Here is a 26,210-nt window from a genome sequence, read left to right as displayed (position 1 = left end):
AGTGGTCCTTAACGCCAAGTACATGAACAGACAGGGGAGCGAGCGCTCTGTCTGCCTTTCAAAATCTGCTTTGAAAAAGTGATGCTGAGAACTTGCAGGCGTCAGACTGTGCCCTGGGATTTTGCAGAAAGCTTATAATGCAGTAGTATAATGCAGTTAATACTGTAATAACACTGTGTTGCAGCTGTTGAGTCACCTGATTATGGGAGAATAAAAGATTTGCGGCGTTTTGGAAGCCTATGGGGCTTGACACATAGACCTTGTATCAACTAAATTGCATGTCTTCAATAACTTCTGATTGAGCCTCCTGCTGGTATATGTAAGGGACAGGAGACCCTCTGAACATGTCTCACATGTAGCCCACAAGGCAGATGGCTCCACCAGGAGCAGGGGGCCTTGGCTTCGATCCCAGCTTTGGAGCAGGGATCTCAGCAGTTGACAAGTTGTTCTGTTTTTTGCCCTGATCAGCTCGGTTTAACCAATTAGGCTATGAGCTGTGGGCTGGTGGAGCAGGTGCTGAGCTGCTTTCTTCGTGCTGAGAGCCAGATGGCCAGTTAATTGTCCCAATCACTGAGTAAGACTTGGCCAAGTCTCCTGCCCAGTTCTCAATTCTGCTGCTGCTGCACTGCCAGGTTGGGTCTTGTGTCTTTAAAAAAAATGAGGACTTCAGGGACATCTCTAAGCATCTGGACTACTTAGTTGTGATTTAGCGGGGTTAGATTCAAACTCTGAAATGGTTCCTAGCTGACTTTCATTTTCTTAAAAGAAAAAAAAATGCCTAATGCTTACGAGGAGCAAAAACTTCTTGGTCTGAGTTAGAACATCTTGCTTGTTACAACTTTGTTGGTATCGAGGTATGGTTCTGACAGAGAAAAAACTTTCCCATATTTTAAAGAATTGATTCCCTGGGATTTTGCAAGGATAACTTATATCTGTGGAGTTACAGGACAAGAATTGTGGGAGGAATTTTGAGGGAAAGGTTATTTGGAGGGTATTTTAGTTTGCCAGAGTTTCCAGAGTCCTTTTCTAGGATAATTATTTTTCATTTTTAGGAAGAGATGGGAAATGATTATTTGAATTCTGTATTTAAAAAGATGTGCTAGACTGTAAGGGGTTTTAAACTTGCTAATAAAATTGCAAATGAAGTGTGTTTGCTTATCTATATGCTTATACTTAGTCACTCAGTGTAATAACTGCAACTATAGTTTACATGTAACCTCTTCATATGAATGTATTTGTGAAATGCAATATATGTGGCTCAGTCAGTTGCTTTTGTGTCAAGACAATCCACTTCTGTTACAATAAATAATGCTAGGAGATAAAACTATGGTGTGCTAGAGGCAAAGGATGGGGCAAAGCAGAGTAACGATATGTCCTTTGCAGTGGTGGGGAATTCAGTTACAAAGATGCCTAGGTATTTCCAGCAGGAAATTTTGTTCAATATTGAAAAGGCAGACTCTTGGTCTAAAGTGATTCTGAAGTCCCATGTTGATAGTTACTTAAGTGGCTTGAATAGGCTGTCAGTCAATTCACAAGTAGCCTGTATATGAGAAGGATCAAATATGCAAGTTGATACAATACAGCCTTTTTATTTATTTATTTATTTATTTACTTATTTAGAGTTGATGAATTCTAATCTGTTTTTCTGGGTTTGGGGGTGTTGGGTTTGGGTTTTTGTGTAGGTTTCCTTTTTTGTTTGTTTTGGTGTTCTTTCGGGTTTTTTTCTTTGCATCTGTCATGCTCCACCTGTTTTCTTCAGCCCTGGATCTGTTTTGCACAGCTTTTTTAAGTCACATTTTGACTGTGGCTCTGGTGGTGCCAGTTCTACCTAGAAGTTTCATAGCCAATTGATTATACTACCTCTAGGGGAGAAGGTGAAGAGCTTTGCATAGTCTGTTGTACTTATGTCTGAAGTCTCCACTGCACAGCGTATGAGCAATACCAGAAAGGCTGTCCCAGGTCTAACTTCTTTGAAGTTGTACCTGGTCTTTTTTTATAATGAAATATGAGCAAGAGAGCGGCGGTGGAAACACCTCCTTGTTCATGCACAGGTTTTCTCTCCCCAGTTAAATTCTCTGCCTAGAGAAGCAGTTGCACAGAGCTGATGCAAGTTTGATTTACAGTTTCCTGCATGACTCCATTAAGTCCTGCTTGCCTGTAGAATTGAGGCATGGATTTTAGCCTTCACAACACATATGCAGTAATGTAAAATTCTATTTATGTGCAGAGGGTTACTAAGTAACAGTTGCTGAGGGAAATGCAGTCTTTAACTGCATGACGTCTGTGCACTTAAAATTGCCAGCCAAGTAGTGCATTAACATAGATTTTGCACGTTAATGTAATGGGGTTTGCTGTGGGCTGTGTGTGAGCAAAACCTTGGGGAAAAACAATAGCAGTGTAGTCTGAAGAGCGTCCCTGCAGCACGGTCTTGCAGACAGGAGGTGAAAACCCAGTTTTCCCCTTCTACATAATCTTCTCCGTACCACACCACAGTTACAGACCATGATATATTTGTGTGTGTGTTTGTATTTATAACTATGTCTATCTATAGATAAAAAGGTTACCATGTGTAATCAGTAAGTTTTGCATGTGTATCTTCCTTCAGGGGAAGGAAGGTTGAGCGGCAAACAAACACAAAGGCCTTTGTGACTTGTGGATAGATTGGGTGTTGATAATACAAGAAGAAATTTGCCTTGAGCTGTGTCTCCTGTAGTAACCGTATTTACTTGTAATTTTGCACAGAGGTTATCAGAGGATTTGTTTTTTCTAAGGATTTAGTTTCAAGGAATGTTACTTTGGAAAGGTCATGTGTCTAACCTTGTTATGGAGCTTATGTATTGAAAAATGTTCTCCTTAAGTGATCAACCTTTCCTTTAAACCACAGCTAGTATAACTTAAACTAGACCTTTGAGCTGGAGACCTTTTATATGCTGATGAAAATGAACTGTGGAACTGTCATGAAGTTCTACAGCTTTTAATTCATTTCTCTGTTATAAAGCTCTTTGTCTGCATATACTTGGAAGATGGGGGCGGCGTGGGGTGTGTGTACATGAATAATTATTATGGTGGGAAGGTAACATGACCTCCCTAGCTGTGACTGTTTGTTTTAAACTGGTATGTTAGCCACAGCTTTTCCGCTGGGAAGCTGTCATCTCTGGTGACAGTATTGGCTCCAAGCAAAGTGTCTTTAAAGTCTGTAGAAGCAAAGCAGAACAAGGGGAGAAACGTTGTCAGCACAACTCTTAAGTGTGTATCCGCTTCATCCAACCCTTTTTTTTTTTTGTTGTCTCTATAGAGATAGGGGCTTGTGTGTCTTTTTATCTCAAATGTCAGAGTTGGGAGAACTGAGGTTAAGCCTTTTTACTAATAGTGCCTGCCTTTGTCATGTACTTCAGGAGCTGCTCATCAGTTCCGAACACCTGTAATACAGTCTTTTATAGTCACTTAACTAAAATGGATGCAAAAAATAAACAAAACCTTTTCTGCAAAGTTACTTTCTGGCCAGTTGGCCCCCAGCCAATCCTAGTGAATGGGATTATCACAGTTCAGATGCAAGGCTTTACATTTGCCTTTAACGAACTTCATGAGATTCTTGTCAGTTTATTTCTGTAGCCTGTCAAGGTCCCTCTGAGTAGCAGGTCTGCTTTTTGGTGTAGTGACAAGTCCCCCCAGTTTATTATTACCTGGGTCTTTAGTTAAGGCATTAAATGATATTGGTGTTAGTGATGATCCCTGAGGGATGGGGCTGCTGACTGACAGCCAGTTGGACTTTGTGCTGTTGATCACAATCCTCTGAGCCAGGTGATCCAACTAATTAGCCACACCTTGTATTCCACCTACCCAAACCTTATCTTCTCAGTTTGACTGTAAGGGTAGAGTGGCAGACTGTGGGAGGCTGGCACAGGCCACGCTGAAGTCGAGGGGTATGACATCATGCTTTTCCTCTCCACAGAACCAGTCATTTCATCACAGGAGGCGGTCAGGTTGGTCAGATACAATTTGCCTTTGGTAAATCTGATGAGGCTGTTCCCATGCATCGTCTAGCCATGGAGAACAATTGCTGTTAAAGCTGTTATGTCATCTGCCTTTTAATAAAAAAGATAAAAACAGCTAAGCATTTGAAATGCTGTGTATTAAGTGTGCTTCTCACTTTACCAATGCATTTTTGCTCTTTCGCTGTAGATGCAGAGTTTTCTGTTGAGCACAGAATGTACCCTACCTTTGACAGTCTTTTATACTTGAAATAAAGTATTGCACTTTGGGATAATGGACAAAAAAAAAAAAAACCAAACCCAACACCTGGACATGAGGCCTTTTTCTTTCAAGACAAATTGACATAAGGGAGAAGAGATATGAAGTGCACTTTGTAGTTGAATGATGATCCTTCCTTGCTTGCTTGAAACCTTGCTGGAAAGATGGACGCTGGTCACAGATTCACAAAGACTTGACAAATCAATATAGCAGCCTGTGTATGGTAACTCTACAGCACAGACTTGAGTGTTCACAGAAAAAAGGCAATGCTGGCTGGCTAAGTTAAAGGGTTTGTGTGTGTGTTGGGGTTTTTTTAGTTTTATTTTTTAAATAGCTAAAAAAGAGGAAGGATCTGAAAACTAGGCACTGAAGAAAAAGGTGGAGGTTGAAGAAGACAAGTGTTCCTGCCCCAGAGTTTGAGACAGACCCAGGCAATGAATAGACATGCTTGCTGGTAGTGCTTCATTCTCCCCCAAGAGCCTGTGACTTGCACACATGATGACTGTAAATGGTGCAAAAAAAGCAGTTATTTAAATAACTTTTTTTTAACATATAGCTCTTGAATGTAAACATGATACAGATATGCAGATATGCCTTTGTTCCTGCCCCCCGCCCTCCCCCCACCTCTTTTCTTCTCCTGAACGTGTGCAGGGCTTTTAGTAGAACCACATTAATTAATCAAACTGGTAAACTGAGTAATCTTTTTAAATGTCAGTTTCTATTTGCTTTTTGGCTCACTGAGTGATAAGGTGGCTGTTGGCGAGTTGTATTTCTGGTATTACCATTTCTCCTGTCTGTACATGCATGAGTCTTTCATTGTCATCACTTCTGATACTTCTTTATATTGGTAGTAGGGAAGATGGACATTTTTACAGTCCATCTTCTTTATTTTTTCAGTCATTTGGATGTTTCTATTGCTTGATCTTCCTCAGGTTTGGTTTCTTTGTTTGACTTTATATATTTGGAAAATGGTAACTACAGCTGCTTAAAAAATACTGTCTCTGTAAACTGTTCATTTTAAAAGACAACAACAAAACAAAAAGTGCTCCTGAAGAACGGGGTTGTGTGTAGTGCAGATGGCATCTCTCTTATTTAGCGATTAGATTATCTGTTCATGCTTTTCAAAAGGTATGAGAACAGCCTAATGAAACATTATGGAGCATGTATCTTATCATGTTGGACATCTGAAGACAGTTTTGATAAGTGCTTGCTGATTACAGCGGTGTACGTAAATGGAAGCAGTTAGCTCTACAGGAAAACCTCCACCTATTTCCAGGTGAGTAATAGTGTATATTTGCTGATGAATCAGGTGTCACCTGGGACTGAAGAAGCACTGAGTGTGAGATCTGAGTCATTTCCTCGGGCTCTCAAGGTTTATCTTACCACTGGCTTATTATGGTAAGCAGCAATAGTTAACTTGAGGTGACTATTTCTGAAAGTTAGGAATGTGTGAAGTTCTTGATAAATAGGAAGAAAATGTAATATTTTACTTGTACTCATTGAGTATGAAATCACCAAGACATGTTAGAGACTAGCCGCATCATCACTTTTCCAAGGTTTGGATAAACATTATTCAAATTGCATATGTAAGTAACCCCACCTGCACGTTACAGTCTGGACTGCATTGGAGTGTAAGTTGGCTCCAGAGGAGGGTACCAAAATCTGAAAGTGGCAGTGGAACTCCTGTAACAAACCTCTTGGTGGCCTGGTAGCCAGAACTCACTAAGGTCAGGCTCTGAGTGATAGCCCTTACAATGTCTAGAAGCCCCACTGAGATAGAGTGCTCTGATTTGGTTTAAAATATGCCCTTATATACTACATAACTACCTACACATTCTGATATTATGGCTGCTGAATGAAACAATGTATCCTCTATTTTCTTGTAGCTTACTTCTTGCTTTTGAGGGCCTTCATATACCAGTTGTGGGGCAACTTTTGAAATTGGCCTCTGCACTTCATTAACATAGGTAGTGCTTCAGGGTTTGGGGTTTTTTGTTGTTTTCCCCCTCACAGTGGTCGGTAGATTTGAATGCCGATTGAGAGATTTTAAACAGTCTGGACAGTTGCCTGAAAATAAACAATTAAAATGTCATCTGTCTGGACATGTTTGGGTAAACAATTTTGTATTATTTATTTTTTTTAAAAAAAGTTTTTCCTCTGAGACTCTGGTTTTCCCCTGATATGGGAAAGTTCAGCTATTAAACATAACATGCAGGTTAGCATTTCAGCTTGCTAGTTCATATGTTACAATGGTCCAGTTTCTTCTAATCACATTGGTGCAATTGTAATTCTGCACAGTAGTTTTTGTGAGAGTGCTTCTGTATTGACTTAAAGCATGGAGGAAAGCACTCTTCTCTTGTTTTACTTTTAGAAAACAAAATAACAGAATATGGAGCAAAATCATGGGAAGAGATATCTGTTTTTACAGAAATTGTTGACATAATACCAATTACACAGAGGCGGTTGACATTTTGGTTTGAAGGCATTCACCTTTGTGAAAAACTGAGCAGAGTTTAATGGTTTAGGAGAGTTCAGTAGAGCCTCTTGCTTGGAGTCTCTGGAGTTGCAATTCTCACTGTTAGCAGCGTCACAAAATTGTTTGCTTCTGAAGAGACTGTCAGAGAAGAAAATACTAAATTTTGTGCAATGTCAGATTTCCTGTCTCAGCATTCTTGCATGGCGAGTAATCTGTTTGGTAATCTCCAAATCTTGCTGCAGACTTGGAGAGAATATATACAATGTCTGAAGAACAACTGGCTTCCTAATGATTTTCTCTCTAAAAATAATAATGAAGAACAATGATCTTGTATAGTGAATATGACCGTTGTGAAATGGAAGTTACTGTCTCAGTAAGGTTCTGCTCCTCTATTCCTGGTAATGGATGCTGAAATCAAAGCAAGCAGTGAATGGGAGAAGTTTCTATTTGTGTTGGAGATATCACTGTGGAATTTTTTCCTTGCTGTTGGAGTAGATTATTTTTGGTTACCTTTTTTGAGGTTCTCTTGACTTGTGTTGTATTGCTTTAGTGTTAATCAGGTGTATTTTTAGTGTATAGTGTATGTATAGTGTTATTTATTGTATATTTTATGACAGTCTTTCTGGTTCAGTTTAGATAGTTTCTTGAAAACTGACTGACAGCTAGAATATTTCAGAAATCAGTTAATCTTCTCTTTTGATTTTGCATTTTGTGGTTGGTAAGGTAACTAGGGAAAGTGAAAAAGGGATCCTTCTGCTTCTACCTCAGGCAAAATGGTAAATTGATTATAACAGGTGTTCTGAAATTGCTTTCTTAAAAATATTCAGAAAAGTATTGTATACATTTCAGTGTTTATTCTTTGGCTTTAGGGTGACTTTTTTTTCTAAACATGAAAAAATTGTGGATATTGTTCTAGTAAGTAATTTTATTTATGCATCATTGACAACTCTGTATTAGTTAACATTTGGTTTATATGTGAGAGACTTGCAGTGGCCTGCTGAAAGGAAAGTCAGCCAGATTTGGGCCCATAGTTGGACATGAAGTGGACAAATCCCCTGGGATGATACTCTGGCTTTCTGAAAAGGTAGTTGTTCCTGCCATGTAATTTTCATGTCAAAATTTAGCATTTAGCTTTCTGTTCATTCCTGCTAACTGTCTTGCATAAGAATTGAAGTTGCGGAGAGTTCATGGGCAAAGTCTGTCTCTTAAAATGATGAATTTTAAAATGTATTTTAGTGGTAGTTCCAGAGGAATATGTTTGAATATTTATTTACTGGATTTCTTTGAAGGAGGGAAAGCCTTTTAAGCTACAAAAGTGTAAAACGTTTTGCAGGAACGATTATTGATGAACTGGTTCTTTACACTGAGTTGCAGCTTTCTGATTTACTGGAGCAGGGAAAGAAGATGGTACTTCAGGTCATGGTTTTCCTTTGCAACTTTTTGCAGTTCTGTATTCATGTAACTACTACCCAGAACCTCTGACACTGCTTCTTTATCAAAGAAAACCACAATAAATATACCTATTTGCCACCAGAGTTGTTTTAAAAATCTATTTATGCCTGCTGTTGTTTTGGAGCACAATCTACCTGCATATCTCCTTTTAAGAAATAGTTAATGATGAAAAGGTTTAAATCCAAATTCTTACACCACCATATTGTGTTGATATAGAAGTGGGAAAGCTCAATAGTTTCTTAATTTCTTAATTCTGGTTTTGTTCAAGATTTGCAAAGGTCACTAATACTTCTAAGGGTCTTCTTGCTATGTCTTTGGTGAGATATGGGAAAGGGAGGTAACTTCTGATTTTTTTTTTAAGCACATTGAGAACAAACACCTCTGTGTTTTAATAGGTTCTAAAAACTTAACATATACTTCCCAATTGTCCCTCCTTCCTGTCTTTTTAAATCGCAGGTCATTACTTAAACTGCAGATACATTTTTGTGCATGCTTTCTCTCTCTCTCTCTCTCTCACATACTTTCTCGTTTAGGAGAGAGATTTGGATCCATAGTGTTGGTGAGGCTGTTGGGGCTTGTTAAATCCTTGGACTATTACCCCTGTCATCTGCTCTTCCACATGGGCACCCTTGATACCCACAGAGGAGACCTGGAGCCTATCAAGCATGGTTATATGGCTCAGCGGTGGAGGAACAGGGGACATGGAGACCCTGAGTTTTCTCCTTATTCCTCCCAGTTGGGGGTGCAGGGCTTGAAGAATTGGATGGATCCTAGAGGTCAACAACCGGTTGCACAACTTATGTTGACAACAGGCATTTTGTTTTTACAACCATGGAGGCCCTCTCAACCATGGAGGCCCTCTTTCAGGATCAAGGACTGTTCAGAAGAGACTGAATCTAGCTGATGAAGTCTGGCAAAAGCATCTTTACCAACAGGCTGGCCAACCTGGTGAGGAGCGCTTTAAACTAGGAACAATGAGGGACCAAGATGACAACCCACAGACAAGTGAGAAAGTGATAGATGGACTGGATTGGCAAATAAAGGGCACAGGGTGATGTGGCCAAGAGAAACCTTGAAAACAACACAGCAGGGCTGAAGGCAGAAGTTGGTTCCATGGACTATGAAGGAAAATGATACTGATTTTTGCCTAGTGTCTAACATTCATGGTGAGTCTTCTTTAGACTCAAGGTTTCAGTAGTAATAGGACAAATATTAGCATCTAACATCTGTAGCAATTTTTGTATATAGTCTTATAGTGAGGAACTATTTTTGACACATTCGTATCTTGATGAAGCGATCCCTGATAAAATGGTCAATGTCTTTCCTTATCTTCACATATTGATAGTAAAGGTAACACTAATCTAGAATGTGTTAAAGCAAAGAAGTGTCCGTACTTTTGTGCCCATGCTTTCATGGATGGAGCTTTTAATCACCTGTGGTGTTTGCTGGCTGCACTTACTTTTCAAATACAACAGAGCAAATGAGACTGACTGCAGGAAATTATGTCTCTACTCTTGATAGTTACGCTTTCCTGATGACTGTTCTGTGCCGATGACTTAAGTTTCAGTTTCTGAGGTCTTCTACAAAACTATACACTTTTGAAGGGAATAGAGGATTTTGGTTTGGTGGTTGTTTTTTTTTTGTTTTTTTTTTTTATTTGCTTACATGGGAGTTAAAAGGTGTCATGCTAATGTTTTACAATCATGCAATCTATTTTGTGTCTTTATCATCTCCTTGTAACTAAAAAAAAAATTACTTCCATGCCAACTGCATTTCAAAACTCTTACTTGAAAAGAAATCTTTTGAAATTTTGAAAAGGGCAATCATCTGTTGAATATTTTCTAAATGTTACCCTCATAAATCTGGATGCTTGAAAATATTTTCTTTTAAGTGGTGTCTGTGCATTTATTTATGTGGCACATTTACACGACCTGTGATCATTCTGGGAGCACAGAATAATAAAAGTTTCTGTCAGGGTCATGTATTTAATATCGACTGATTTAAATCAAACAGGGAAGTGGAAAAGCGCCTATCATTCAGTTACAAAGTCCATAATTTTCTGTCTCGGGTGGATAGACAGGAGTATTCATAGAAAGACTTCATGCTGTGTCACTGGTGGTGAGTTCATGGTGGCATCCCCCATAACCAAATGTTAAGTAGCAAACCTTGTTTCTGCTGTTAAAACTGGGACAAGAGGAGAGAGAGGCTGTGTGTTGGATTGGATTTGAGAGCTGGTCTGGTTCAGTTCTCTCCCTCTCTCTCCCCTGCTGTTAGGAAGGATTCTTTTTCGCCCCTCTCCCACCCCTTTTTCAGCTCCTTGAGGGGCCAACAAGCATTGGGAGCAGCCCAGCTTGAGGGGGATGGTGAAGAGGGAGGACACAGGCCTGGGAATGGGGCAAGGCTGGGGCCATGGTGCAAGTGAGGAACCAAGGCATCTGGGTTAAAATACCTTGCTGCTTTTGAAAGACAAAGGTGTCTTTTTCTCAGCAACCCACCACCCCTCAAAAAACCCCAAACCCTCTTTGTACAAGGTTTAAGAAACGTTTGATGATTTTCTCTTATCACAGTGCAGGAACAAATGCATTGGTCAGTATTGTGGTCAAAATTTTCTTTGAACCTGTGGGTCTTGCAGGTAAATATATTTTAATATCAGACAACTAGGTAAAACTTTACTTAGCTTTGGCCTAGAAATATACTTCACAAAGCTAGAGACTGCCAAATGACCTAAAGCAGTGAAAACAGTCTTCCTTCCAAATCAGTATTTTGGAAAAACTTCCTTCTGAAATTAACTGCTTGGTGTGGAATTTAATTCTTCTTTTAATCCTTGGCAAATAAATGTAAGCATTGGTTTTTAAATGCTGAAAATGACTTGGTGGTTTTTAGGGCGTTGAAGGGATAAAATTTTAAATATAAAGTGTATTTACATAGCAGTTTGTGAGCTTTCTTTCCTCATGAGCTAGAAGCTTGAAAGTGAAAATTAAATTCAAGAAGTTGAAAGTCCATTTTTGGTGTTTCAGGGTGTGTTTCCTACCCATTAAGCTCAAAGGGGATTTGGATTAGTCTAGTATTTCACTGTGAGTAATATAGTGAGAAAGTCCTTTAAAGCTGTCTACCCTTTTTATACTTTTTTTTTTTCTTGTAGTACCCTCTTAGTACAGAGCTAGTAGTAAAAAGATAGACATTGAGTAAAGCCAGTCTTCAACCACGTATAGAAATGACCCACATACATGCTGGCATGTTTATTTTACATGCTGAAGGACTGGTTCTTGCACGTGCTGAAATTAAGAATGAAATACCAGAAGGGAAATTCTAGCCTCCCTGCAATCTGGTTTGCTGCTGGGGAAGTGGGCAAAGCTAAACTGTTGTTGGGTGCCCAGTTCCTTCTCTGTGTGGTAGTTGTGCTTCAGCTCTTTGTAGCCCACAGTCACATGTGTTCCACTTGGTTTCTGCAGGCCTGTGGAGTCAACACTTTGTACTGACAAGGGAAGCCTTATGTGTTTCCCCTTACCAAAGGTAGTGCTGGCTGCAGAATCAGGATGTCTGCTGTGTTGGGTTTTTGTCAAAAATACCTGTCCACTGTCAGCTGGAGTACTGCAGAAGCCAGAAAGTTTTCACAGCAGGTGGCCCAGAAAAGGTGTTTTGTTGCCTGTAAGGTGGCAGACTGGCTTGTTTCTAATAATCTTGAATCATTCTTAGCTTGATGCTTTCACAGTAAGTATTTCCGAGATGCTCTGTAATAACTTTCATTTTGGAATAATTTCACTCAAAATACCTTCTAGGTAATGGAAGGAAAAATGAAGAAAAATATTTAACTGAATATTTGATATTGGTTTTACTCATTTAAGGCACACTTGAGTATCTTCTTGTTCCTGGGCCACTGCAAGCATCCTTTTGTGTGATGAAGCAGCTTTGGACTTTGCTTCAGGTGTCTGAAAAAAATTTATTTTTTTTAGAACTCTTCCATAAGCAGCAGGCAAATGCACCATCATACAGCCAGTGCTTGGTAGGAGTCTGGGAAAGGGCTGTAGTTTCTCCTCTGAGTATCATGACATCATGTAACTTCAGAACTGAGTCATGGTTTGGAATCGTGAAATCTCCCAGACATACTCCTTTGTGACCAGCTATTTCTAGGTTGCCCCCAGGGAAGCGTTTGAAGAGCTTTTTCAGTGCCTTTGCTTTCTTTGCTGTTTAGTGCTGCTTTGTAAAAGTGCACACATGCCGCTGTGCAGCCCAGCACCCTGTGGAAACCCTCGCAGCGTTGCTTTGAGGCAGATTTGTAGTGCTGCTGAGTGCCATGCTGTACTGTTCATTACGGTGTGCTCCCCACAGAGAGCTGCCATCTCTTTTACCTCTTCTCTCATCCTGCTGGTAGAAGAGGCAAATCAACTGGTTTACTGCCATAGACCCCTAAGGAGCATTCAGGGCTGAGGATCTCTGATAATTCAGGCAGTGGAGTGTGTTTTGCTTTTTATCCATTACAAACTGCCAAACTCAAACCAGCAATATAAGAAGTGCAATGTACAATGCTGAAAGGCAACTTTTTCCTGAAAAAAGCTCAAAATATTTGTAATCCTTTCTCCATGACTAGTGGATTGTTATTTGCACTTTTTGAAATGGTCATAGTTTTGGGTTTTTTTTTCCCTATTAACTATTTTGTATCATTCTCGAACTAGTTGCTAGTTTTTTGCATCTCTTGTGCTTTTAGCATAGATTGAGTGAGTATTCAGATGCTTAGAGATGACCTTTTTTTATCTTTTTCTGGTATATCAGATATAGGAATTATTTTCATCTTTTTCAATGTGCTAGAATATAGAAATGGTTTCATTAGCAGAAGGAAACAGGATTGCTTTTGTATGCTTTTTTTATTATTACACTTCAGAAAGACCTCCAGTGGTGGCATTTGAAAATTATTACTCTGCTGGGTTTAGACACTGCCATTGTTCAATGTATTTATGAAGCCCTTTAGGAGATGCACTGAGACTTGAGGCTGCAGCATCAACATTGTGTTTATGACTTAAACCACATTCGAGAGTGAATTATTTGTAGTTGTTCAACACGTGGCTAAAATGAGTGCTTAAAGGAAAGTAAATTAGCGAACACTCAGTCTAGATAGGATAAAGGTGATGAATGGACTGTGAAAGCATTAGTATTAGTAGCTGTCACTCTTGAGACTGTTCTGGAAATCTGCTTAAACACCTTTTGTAAAAGAGATTTGCTATTGTGTTTGATGTCAAATGTACTTATTTTTGGGTTTGTTCATTGAGTGTTGTTATGGTTCCTCTTTGATTCATGAGGTCAAGAGCTGCATCCATCAATGTGCCTGCCAGATAACTGTTTGCAGTGGCACTGTAGAAAAACTGTCTGGGTTCAAAGCAGGCAGTGTGTGTACTTTAATAACTTCAGTTTCAGGTCAAGTGTTCTGGAGGCTGTCAAAACTCTGTGTGTTCCCAAGTGTAGTTTTTGGTCCTTATATTGATATTCACTGTTCTGTATTGTGTGTGCCACTGCGCTGCTGTAACAGCTGAGGTGGTGGTCGTTGTGCTGCTCTGTGGGACCAGGGTGGGATTTGTAGAGGAAACAAGTCATAGCTCTGTCCATACTTGTTTGAATTTCAGGTGATGCAGGTTTCCTGTGTACGGTTTCAGGATTAATGTGCACAGAGCAAAAGTCATATGACTGGATTCTTGCTTCAAATTGAAAATATTGACCCGTAGTGTATTTTTGTGTCTTAAGTAATTTTGCAAATTCCTTGCCGTTTTATGAGAATTCCTGATTCTGGCAGTGTCTTGGAGTACCTACAGAATAACAGGTCACTCACATAGCTTTTCTTCTCCCTCAGCCCCTATGTATAGGGGACATGAGTTTGGGTTTGTTGGGGTTTTTTTCAGTTCATGGTACTCATGGGAAAACCTTGATTCTTGCACAGGGTTGTCTGTCCTGGTTTTTATTTTTTTGTTTTGTTTTCCAAATGAACTCTGTCATTTTAGCACCTTTCTCCCAAATGTGATTAGCCTTTGTCAGTAGTATGGACACAGCAATGGGATCACTTGCGCTCCCTCCTCAGCACTGGGGGAATCCCTTATGGACTAGTGAAAGCTGACTAGCGGCATACTGTGGATCCATTAGTTGTCTCTATCTGTTATGTTCTGAAGGGAAGAAATTTTAGTTCAGTTATTAAATATGAGAACCCCATTGTGGTCATGAACCTTTTCTGAAAATGAAACAGAATTGCTATAAAGGCAAGATATCCTGTGTATTAACCCAATTTGTAAGAACGTCACGAACAGAAGTAGTTTTTAAATGCCTCTCATAAATGGAGGGAAACATATAGCAAAATAGTGTGGAACTGGTAATGGGAAATGTAGCAAATTTTTGAGTTGAAATTCAGTGTTTTGTACTACAACCCCTCAGTATCTAAAGGTTTTAAAAATAGACTGAATGCATTTCTTCAAAGACCCAGATAATGTGTTTGAAGCATCTCTAAACCTTTTTCAAAGGGCCTTTGTCTGCCTTAAGGGTTAGTGATGGGATCCTTTTGTTTGAAACTTCTTTTGAAATCCTCCATCGATGACATTAGCAGCAGTGGGACTGTACTGTTGGAACTGAGAGGAACAGAAAACTGTCCTTGGAAAACTCTAGTCCTCTCTCTTTCCATCACTGTCATTTTTTCCATTCTTTTACCTTAAATAAGATTTTGACATGTGCACAGGAACGTGAGACTAATTACTCTTTATATAGAAGTTACTGAGTAGATGATATTTTGAGTTCCATTTTAGAGACTGAATGTAAAGAATCTGTAGAAGTGAAAATTAAACTGAGAATATGCGGTATACCAGAAAACTGGAGATTATTCTGATTAGCTTGCTGTTTAAAGGAGTTATTTCATTTATCTGAAAATTAATGGGAAAATTTCAATCCTTTTCATGACTGCTGGGGACTGAAGAACTGATAGAGGAGTTCCTGGAACATTTGCAAGAGCTTGAAGCTGTAAAGATGAACTAAGCTTCAGTCTGGCATAACCCTATTCTGAATTACAGCAGTAGACTTGCTCAGGGAGTACAGATAACTGCTATGGCATTGCTAAAATTCACCATTCACATTCTGTGCAAGAAGCCTGGTGCTTGCTAGTATGAATTTCTGTATTATTGGAAAGGGGGTTGGAAAATCTCCACAATTTAAGAGGAATTAATGGATGATTTCAGGAAGATGCTTGAAGATACTCATTAATGCAGGTCCAAGAGATTTCTGCCCACCTGAATAGGCCCAGCTGCTATTTCATGAGTTCTTGCTGCTAATAAGGGTTGTTCACAACATCTCATCTGTTTGTGTTACGCTCTGCCTGTAAAACTCCTCACAATGGATGTGAGCTAAAAACTTTGAGGTTGATAGAGGTCTCTGAAAAGAAAATAACAAGGAATTTCTCCAGCTTTCATGAAAGCAACGCTGTTAGTACTTAATCTGGAGATGCAGAATACAAAAGCAACAAAGAATATGATCACTGTTAGAATGACATACATCCTGTCCTTACGATTGCAGCAGTATTTGGTATGTAGAGAAACACTCACGCATTTGGTGGACTTAGCGATACATGACCCTCAGTCATGTTACTGTCACATTTCTGAAGGAGCACATATCCATGACTTACAGATTTTTCTTAATTTTTTTTTCCTCTGAAACTCTGTGAAAGTTCAGTTATGTCTGAGAAGAGGCAACACATACAATGTCCTTAAGGTGAACTAGAACGTGAACATCATACACACATTTTGTGAATATTAAATGAAAGGTAGCCTTGCATGATAGAATTTAGGTGAATATCACTGCTGAGGTGGAAGTTCAGGAATGTTTTGCAGAGTTCTTCAGCCAAGTCTGGAGTTGCGTGATCTACTGCTATGGATACAGTTTAGATTGTCAAGATTGTTACTGCCTACAACAATTTACCCTTTTTCTGTTACTCAAAATGGAGGTTTATTGCAAGTCAGATCTGGTTTTATACACTAGAAACTCTTGTCTGTCTTTTGAGGTGGTGTCTGTTGCTTGTCTTAATTTTGTAAATGTAGCATAGAGAAAGAATCAAGTGTTTTACCGTGCCCCCAATTCTGCTAGGTGTTGTGGACTTAAGTGCAGGGAAGATAACATGCTATGGATAGGAAGGAATGAACAAATGAGAATGAGAGAAGGAACTGGAGAAATGGCTGTGTGGCCAAAGCTGCAGTTCATGCGCTCATGCTCTGTGTTGTTTTGCTGCAATTAGAACTTCTGATGTCAGTGTGGCACTTTTCTGAAGAAAAAAAAAAAAAAAAAGAAAGAAATTTCAGTCTGTTCTCATTTGTGCCATTGGGATGGAGCTAAACATACTAGCTAAGTATGTAAGAAAGCAGAGTAGATTGTATAAGGTAGGAATGACAGCACAGACGAGTCTCTGCTTCACCTTGGATTTATTTAATTCTGTTTAATTTATTTAATTTTAGACATAACAAGCCTTGAATAATTGGTTTCTGATGAGAAGTTTTGACTTTTCTGTGTGTTTTTGTCATTTGCAAAATGAAGTAATTGAGTAGCAGTCTTATGGTTAAAGGAAAAGAAATAATCCTTTCCTAACTAGTATGCAAAAATGACAAGGTAGTTAAAAAGCTGGCTTGAATGCTCCGGAGTACAACTTTCCATTTCCAAGTCCTATGTTTTCTTGAGGACATAGCTACTACAGTAGATGTGATATGCTTCACGGCACTTTTCAGCCTCGCCTGGTACTGTGGTGCCTGCAGAATACAGCTCGTTGTAACTCAGCATTTCTTAGTATTTCCCATTAGGTAAAGATCATCTAAATAGGACTGATAGCAGCAAAATACAAACAGCCTTGCTTCTTGCACTAGTGGTGTATATACAGTCAAAGCATGATTTTTGATATTGCTATTCATTTGTTGCAAATATTTTGATAGCTACCTGTTTGTATATTTACCTATCAAAGTTTTTAAAATGTTGTGTAACGTGGAGACTGTGGTGCTCACTTGGTGGATAATGAGGAAACAGGTGAACTGAATCACAAGGCATTGGTGAGCAGCTACAATGGGAAGCTGGGCCAAAAGTGTCTTGTAAAACTGGCAGATTACAATGCAATTTCTAATTTTTATCAGGGCTGAGTGAAGAGCAGCTATATATGTACATATTCACGTAGACACAGTTGCAGTATATGTGCGCATCTTGTTTTGTAACTACTTTATGAAATGATAGAAATATTTCTATTCTGTGGCCAGCTGTTACCATGAAGTAGGTGCTGGCATGCTACTTTAGTGTTGCATGGTATTTTGGAACACGAGTGGCCCAATTCATGTAAGAAATGTAACTCCAGTTTGCTTTGATTGTGATCTTGGTGCTCAGTGGTTTCTCTCCCAATGTCAGAACACCTGCAGGATGGGGGACGTTCTCCTCACTTGTTCTGAAGTACAGGTTGGAGGCCCTAGCTCAGAAGAGGGTCTAAGAACATTGAGAAAGCCTGTCTCATGTCAGGAAACTTGACTTGAGTTCCAGTTTATATGCTAATTTGTGGTGATCGAGGAAATGTTTTTTGGGGAGAGTGAGGGAGGATTTTTTTATTTAGGCCTATGTAATAATTGTTTCATGCTAAAATCAGGTGTAATCTATAGTTCTTAGGAACTGATGCTGTAAAATAAAACTATTTTGCCTATCACTTCTGAAATCGCACAGAGTCGTCGACCTGAAAGTAAGAGCTAGATAGAATTACATTTACTATGTTATGTACAAAGGGCCTTTATTGTATAACCACCCACAAGCACTTTATAACTGCAGGTAAAGAATCTCTCCTGGCACAGTGTGAGGGAATGTAGCTTTACTTCTGTTTATTGGTTGGAAGGATAGACACACTTATAATTTTTAGGACACTGGAAAACAGAATTAAGCAACTGGCTAAATCTTGTATTTTAAAATGCTCTTTCATAATGTAACTTGTTTTAGAGGATGTGGATCATTGTTCTTTTCAAGTGATCTTTCTTGTATTGTTTTTGTTAATACAGATATTAAGTATGCCGGTAATCATGTGTCATGTAAATTTTTAGTGCAAATAATAAGGAAATCTTTTTAAAGTTTGCATTTTGTTAAGAAGCCATGCCAAGTAAATTTATATCCAGCCGTGCACTGCCATGTTTTAGGCTGATGCCACACAACTTTTCCTGTCAGTATCTCAGAGCTGACATTTGTCAACATCAACATTGTGGCTTATCCAGGGAGCAGACAGCATAGCTTCTGTGCAGTTCTTCCCAGTGATTTAACTCGAATCAGAGTATGTCAGGGCTCTGTCTTTCTAATTTCCCTGAGACTGCCAAAAAACATGTTTTTAAAGTAAGGGATGCAGACAGCTTCCTAGTAAGGATTTGGATTGACAACTTGTTTTATAGACACCTCTGAGTATCTGTTGGGTAGTGTTTTGTTGCTGTTGCTCTTAATGCCTTTGCAGCAGGTGTCAGACTTCCAGCTGTTTCCAAAGAGGAACAGCAATCCCTCTCCTCATGCGCCACCAGCTTCACCATATGCTAAATACAATGGAATATATTTGAAAATGGAGCTAACAGGCACTATCTTTGCAAAACCTAGATGAATAGTTCTGATCAGTTCAGCTGTTCCCATCATCTGGGAAAGCCCTGAAACTGGTTTGATCATCTAATTGTATGAATTGTGTGTCATCCATCATGGCACAATTTTTAGTGGCGTTTTGCTTTGGGATTGGCTTATTCTGCTGTAGCAGGTGTTGTCTTTCCTTTTTTTCAGTGTTCAGGGCTGTTCTCCATCTCTTTCTACAAAGATGTAGTTGAGTTGCTTCTCACTATAGAGCAACTAAAATAGGTTGGTGAACCTGACCGCAACATGCAGCTTACTGAATCTCAGTGGCCTCTACATTCAAGTGGCTCTGTAAACCAGTACAGATGCTGTAGACTTTAGTATGTGTCCTACTGGGTGTGTGGAGAGCACCTAACACACTGCAAACTGGGTGGATCCACAACTTACAAATCATATCTGTGGGGACAAGGCTTAAGTAGTTGTGCTGATGACAAAGTTGTTTACCGAAAGCAAGTTGTCTCCCAGTATAGCCACTGCTGATTTCTGACTGGGTCCCTCCATCTTCCCAAGGGACACTAGTTAACCCAAACTGAGGTGAGCATCTGCTAAAACTGTCTTGTCTCCTCAGCTTTGAGAGATAGATAGCTGATGGGTTTTCTGCATGGGATGCTCGGGTTGGTGCCTTGAGGCAGTGCAGAATCCTTTCTTTTCTGCAGGTGTTTCTTCCTCTGAAACAGTTTCTCCTTTCTTTCCTGTTCTCTCTGCTTTCTCTAATTCTTGTCTGCTGCTGGGTGACACCAGTAGGCTCCTAGGTCTGTCTGTCTTTCATTTTTTTTCTTAACAAAGCTTACTGTCTTTCTTCAAAGTCTCTTGAGTTCATGTGCCTTAAGTTTGTACTCCTCTGTTCTGTAGGGAGGTTGATAGACTTAACTTACCTGTCATTTTTTATCTTCTATATGGTTGTTAAAAAGGGGAAATAAGAGACCACTTTACGAAGAGACCAGTTTGGAAGTGTGCTATGTTTCTGAGGGCAGAGCTGGTAATTTTCATGGAAAGATTGTATAGCAACATTTTCAAAACCTAAGTCAGAATTTATACATTGTACAAAGGTGATTGCTCCAAAACATCACACAAAGTCTTCTGAATGAGTATGTACTTGAACAGAATGATATCTGTCCTTTAAAAAGCATAGGCATACTGCATTTCTTTTTTTTTTCTTCCTCAACTCTTAGTCCAGTAATGTTTAATATTGCATCAGTCACTTCATATCCATTGCTCAACAGTTGACTGCATGTGAAATTTACTGTGTGCATTGCTGCAAGCATGCATGTACATTTCTCTTGAGTATCAAACTAAAATGTTTTGAAAACATCAGTTTGTTTATTTTTTTAGTAGCAATGTAAATATTTAAAACTCAGGGTTTCACAGGGTATGCTTTCTTCAGTCTTTTCTAGGTAGGGAGTGAAATGCTTTGACTTCTGGCAATTTAAGTGTTGAAACTGTTGACTTACCTCTGGGCCCTGTCTAACACCAGGTAGCTATTTGGCAGGTTTGTCTCAGAAAGAGAGAAGTACATGAGTTGGTTAAAGACTTGAAGATGGCTGCTTCTAAGCAATCTCTAGCTCACTTATCTTTGCTCTGTAAGGAGAAATATTTGTGCACTATCTTCTGATCTCTTGGTTCACTAAGTAAACAATGGAAGATGTCAATAGAAAGAAAAGGAAATATGAGGAGGAAAGGTGGAAACTTACAAGTTTTGACATGGTTTTTAAGATCTATCTCATTTAGATAGGGCTTTTCTAGCCCTCTTCTTATGTCCTCTAGTGAGTTTGAAACAGATTCAGAACCCCCCAAAATCTGTGTTTTCTGAGAGTATTTCCCTTTGATATTTTGCAAAACCACACATATATATAGATATCAAAACCCTCTGTGTTAATGATTCTGTATTCATTAAGAATGTAATGTGTGCATAATTAGAGAAATTTGAAGAATGTTTCTATTTGATAATTATTAAAAAAAAACCCTAATCTGAAAAGCTGTTTGTTTTACAGAATGCTGAAGTCAAGGTGGAGGAAGCAGCTAAAGAAAGTCCAAAAGCAGCCAGACTAACACAGCAGTCTTCAGAGGATAATGAAGTATTTGGTGAGTTACTTGGACATCTGGAAAATGTTATTTGATCTGTTAGTTCAGAAAAGAGAATTCCCACAAAATTCTTGTGATCTGCTTAATGTTGGTGTATAGCATTTGAGTGTGGGCCATACAGTTCCACAGAGACCTAGAAAGGTAGAGGAGAGGACCATGAAGAAAACAAATGGGCACCAAAGGTCTAAAATAAATCATCTCTGAAGAAGGACTTGCTGTTGGTTACCACAGAGAAGAAAGACTGAGTGCAAGTGTTCGATAAAATTAAAGATGTATGCAGTAAGAGGGAAAATAAACTTTTCTCAGTCCGTAATGGCTAGGACAAAGAGTGAATTCTTTAAATAGGAGAAAGAAAGATATGGTTAAATGTTGGGAAGGGGAATCCTAAAACAAATACTAAAATGTGGGGATGCATCATCTGGAAAGTGTGAAGATTCATCATTGTGGGCCTGTAAAAAAACAGGTTACACAACAGTCTAAACTGACGTAATGTAGTTCATCTTGTTGCAGACAGATAGACTAGATGACCTTTTAAGATACTTGGAGGCCTAGATTTTAAATAAACTCATTGTGATAGTTTTCTGTGAATCCCCCTCTGCCTATAGGTTTTGCTGGTAGTTTTATTATTTGATCTGAAATCTGTATTTGGCCTTTTCTTCTGCATTAAGATCTGGAAAATGGGCAGGGAAACCTTATAACTTTGTTGATTTTATGCTAGTAGAACTCCAATAAAAAAGCAATAGTCTAACATTAATGCAGGAGGGGTGAGGGCAAGACTGAAAGTTTATCAGTTGGTATAGTATTGTTTCCATGTATTTATTATGTTCTAGAATGGAAGCTCAATGTCTGTGGAAGACATGTGGATTTTATTAAGGCTGACTAGCTTGAAAACTTTTGGATGAGTCAAATATTTTTGAATACAGTAAAGATTTTTTTTTTATTTTAAGGTACAAAAGGAATGGAGTATGAATAATTAAATCCTTCTTACTATATATGGAAACAATGCTTGTGATCATTTAAACTAGTTTCAAATCAGCTTTCCTCAATGAGATAGTGTAGTGTGATTGGCACGTGAACCTGAATTCCTGGTGTGGATGATTCCAACACTGATCATATAATGCCAGTGTCTCAAGAATCCACAAGTGGACTTAAGAACTAGGTTTCAATTTCATTAATTCAGTAGTGAAGCTGTTACCTAATTTGCTCTACGACTGCTCCACTGGTTATTTGCATAGATCCAGTAGATCCAGTGTTACTGTTTATAGAGCCCCACAGCACTGTGTAATGTGCAGCTCAAAGCGTGTAATTTCCCAGTTCAGATCTCTGGTTTTCTTTCTGTGAGAAGGATGTAGACAGCAAAGCAAGGAGACCTCTGTCTGCCTCTTTCTACCAGAGAAATCTCAGGCTTTTAAACCTTCTCTGGTCTGTTCCCTAGCCCCATGTACCAGTGAGCTAAACCAGTAGTCAAGCCTGTGGTCCGTATGGGGACTGGGAACTTAAAAATGGGAATTAAAAACACTGAAGTTCACTGTTGGTAGGCTTAAAATCACTATCCTGTGATCCATACCCTCACTATAAATTCTTGTACTCATTTAAGAAGGTTGACATGCAGTGTACTGCATGTTCTTTAAAGCTAATGATTTACTAACAGATTGCTAAATATTTCCATGTTCCAAATCTGTAACTGAACTGCTTATCTAAGGTAAGCCAATGATCAGCCTTTGATAACTTGATGTTACAAGGAGGAAAATTTCTTTCCAACTCAAAACCACTCAGACTTTAGGGTCTTAAATCAACCCTTTTACCACTTTACAAATGAAAGTCTGGTTTGTTTGTTGTTTTTAAGATTAGGTCAAAATGGGGTGAAAAAAAAAAGGAAACATGGTGTAAATGGAGTCTGTAATCTTCTTTTTCACCCTGGTCAAGTGAGGAAATCAAAGTGGATTGAAGGTGCAAATGAAACCACCTTAGTGTGAGACTCCCTGAGAGTCGGGGGAAAAAATTTTGGCAGATAACAAATTTCATGGCTCTGAGAATGATGCTGTTGTAGGTACTTGCCTTTCCCTGCAGTTGTGGGCAATTTCTTAAGATGCTCAAATCCATCTTATAGGGGATAAATAGTAAGCTTGAAACAGTTTTCCCTAGGTGAGTTATTTGCTGTCCTGTGACTTCAGTGATTAGATTACAGACCCTGCTCAGTTATTCTCCCTCTGGGCTGATCTATTTCAAGCTATCCCTCATTTCTTTCTTTTTTCTTTTTCCCCAGTGATGCTAGTTATAATGAGCGCACCAGCAGTTGGTTAATTTATAGCTTCAGCTTTGACTGGAATCCCTCTTCTGAGTAATTCTAAATAGCCTCCAGTCTCTTTGAGTGGGTACAGCGCAGTGTTCCCTTTTCACATAGATCGCTATCTTCTGTGCCTTATTTACTTATTTTTCAGGAACATCACTGTCCCCAGCTTTCTCTGGACAATGCCACCCCCTACAGAAAGGTTAGCGCAGGCACCAGAGAAGTCAGTTCCTGCCCGATGCAGCCGCTGAGCCCTCTTCAGAAACGGGGGCAGCAACCCTTGCCTGCTGCCTGCCTGTTCTGTCTTGGTGCTGGGTGTGCAGCAGGCACTCGGAGGGGTGGTGTCCCCCTGCATGCACCGCCTGTCCCTCTTCGCTGAGCCACCCGGTGGCAGCAACTGCCAGTCCCTGGCAGCCACCAGAGTGCCTGGGTTGTCAGGTCAAAGGCTCTTGAGCAAAGGAGACAGAAATACCTTCCTTTGCTCTTGTGCCCCGCCCCCTCTCCAAGGTCAGTATTGTCTTGGACCAGGTGACAATATGATTTTTCAGGAAAAGGGAACTTTCTGTGCTGTGGACAGATTGGAATAGATGCGATTGCTAGAGATTGTTATACAGAAGGTATCTGAGGGAGCTGCAACATTTGAATACAGCAGTATTTCATTTGGAAATGTGGTTTCTGCATTCTCTATTGGTGGGGTACAGTTTTGGAGGCAAGCACATTATTATTGATTGAAAATGTTGCGGTACTAAGGAACCAAGTATGGATACCTCTTTCAAGTCTGCTAGACCCAATAGCATTCTTTGTAGATACAAGCAAGGATTGATCCACTACTGTGGAGAGCCACTTGTGAGCGAACATGAATGTCAGCTTTCTTCTTCTACTTCCTCTTCTTCGTATGGGTTGCATTTGGGAGTTAACGTTCTGGAGGTTTTTTTAAATTTCTCTTTAATATTTATTTTTATACTGGGGTATAGCTGAAATGTCCTTACCAACGATAAAGCTGTATTGTACCAGCTGCTTTAAAAACATACAAACAAGTCAGGTATGTCTTGTGTTTCAGAGAGCAAATTCTCAAAGGCGATGAACTTTTTATACGAGAGGATAGAGTGGAGAAATGGAGCATAAGGGTAAGGATATGGGAAAGAAAGGAAATCTAGTCTGCACAGTAATGGCATTTGTAACTGAAATTCTGAATTAACAAGAGTTAGTTTTGTTTGTCCTTTGAAAGGATTTTCTTGTGACACCCAACAGAGTTCTGTTGTCTGATATATACTGAATATGCATCTGTGATGTGCAACTAGAATGTCTTGCTTGCTACAAACTTCTGTTGAACTTGCACGTAGTCAACATGGTCTCTGTTGCAACCAGTATGTATTCAGAAAAGGATCATGAATGACATCTCAGTCCAAGCAAGAGAAGAAAATTGCTGGGTAGAGTGCTATGCATTTGAAGAAATGCATCAGAAGGTGACTTCCAGAGATTATTTTCAGAAGCCTATTAGATCCACTAGTACTCTACAACTGTGAGATGGAAACATGGGAGCAAACTGTCTGACCTTCCTCTGGTACAATCCCATATTGCATTAACTTGGAAAAGGACATAGGCAGATTTTTATTGATACTTTTTTTCCATAGGGTTGAACTAACGTAAAATTACAAGTAAGGAAAAATTCTCCATGGGGGAACTGTAGTATGTTGACAGAGTATTTCCCTTTCTGATAGGAGTGAATAGTCAAAGTGTACTAACTTTCCAAGATACAGTAAGTCTTGGTCTTCTCAAACAGGAAAGTTTTATTCCTATCTAGCAGATCAGGTCTGAAATTGTATCTGTGGATGTGGCCATGATTCTCCATGGCTTGGTGCTTTCCAGTCATTCGTGCTGGGACTGGAGTTGTATTGTGGAGCATCCGTTTTGGGTGGTGGTGGTGTTTGGGTTTGATGGTTTTTCTGGTGTGTTTTGTTTTTATGAAAAAGGTGAAATTAACTCTCTTTTTTCCTCTAAAAGAAAAGATCAGAATTACAGAGCTATACTTCTTTTTTCTTCCCCCTTCACTTAGGCAAGAGGTGAGCCAGCTGTGTTCCGAGCATGGCAAAGTGACACTAAATGCAGCTCTGTCTGTCATTATGCCATTCTAATTGCAGTACTGGGTACATCCTGAGGTATCTTTTTGTATGCAGCACTTAGAGATATAGCTAGAAACTGTACATTCAGCACAATTCCACGGCAACCCTGACTCACCCTGATTCAGTGCTTATGCTGACGCCTGCTGCTGTGCCCTACGCAGAATGCCCTGTGGATAGCTGTATAACCTCATGCAGGCTGAAGAACTTCTGTCTCCACGAGATTTCCATCTGTAATGGTTTGACCGATGTAGTCACGCTCACCATTAGCCTCCCTTAACATGGGAGGACAAGGGTAGCCACAGTTGTTGTAGGAATTTTTTGGATGCTGTGTATCAGCTACCAGTTTGGGGTGGGTTTTTTTTGTCCAGTTGGGGATTTAATGATGGTATATAAAGCCCATTCTCCTGAAATAATAGATAGTATCAATCTAGTGCAAATTAACATGTGGTCGTACAGAATATATTTACAAGGTGGGAATGTATATGATTGTGTGTTATATTTGCATGGATTTCACTCTTTTTCTTGTATACATTTTTGCTTTTTGATCCTTGTTTAAAAATCAGCGAGGGCAGAATGCAAAAGGAGGAAGCTGGAAGGCACTTAGCAGCTCTGGGCTGCACAATGCCTTTATCAGGAGGTGATGTGGTCCTGTCAGGAGCTTGCTAAAAGCTGAGGGTTATTGTAGTTCAGTGACCTTACTGGGAAGCTTCTCTCTTTGTAAACACAATCAATTGTGGGACACAAACTATGACTTTAATGCAAAATAATGGCAAGCTTACACACTCACAAAAAAAATCAATCTAGTGAGAAAGCAAATTGTCCTAAAATAGGTTATTACAACAATGCGGTTATTCCCTCTTGCATGAGAGGTAAATGGGGGAATTTAGTCTCCTGTAGTTTTTCATTA

At 39.4% G+C, this 26,210-nt stretch overlaps 1 protein-coding gene across 3 annotated transcripts in view; it reads left to right on the top strand.

The window, feature by feature from the left end:
* The window catches only part of LOC119144420 (myelin basic protein), a 120,147-nt gene that overhangs the window by 38,527 nt on the left and 55,410 nt on the right, over window positions 1-26,210 (top strand). For all 3 annotated transcript variants that reach the window (XM_037379806.1, XM_037379807.1, XM_037379805.1), the window contains exon 3: window positions 20,800-20,890. In XM_037379806.1, coding sequence (XP_037235703.1) covers window positions 20,800-20,890 — 91 coding nt within the window. The remainder of the gene's footprint in view (window positions 1-20,799; window positions 20,891-26,210) is intronic.

This window comes from Falco rusticolus, chromosome 3 (genome assembly GCF_015220075.1).
Source record: "Falco rusticolus isolate bFalRus1 chromosome 3, bFalRus1.pri, whole genome shotgun sequence".
In the NCBI taxonomy this organism is placed as follows: Eukaryota; Metazoa; Chordata; class Aves; order Falconiformes; family Falconidae; genus Falco; species Falco rusticolus.
This window is presented reverse-complemented; position numbering and strand designations above follow the sequence as displayed.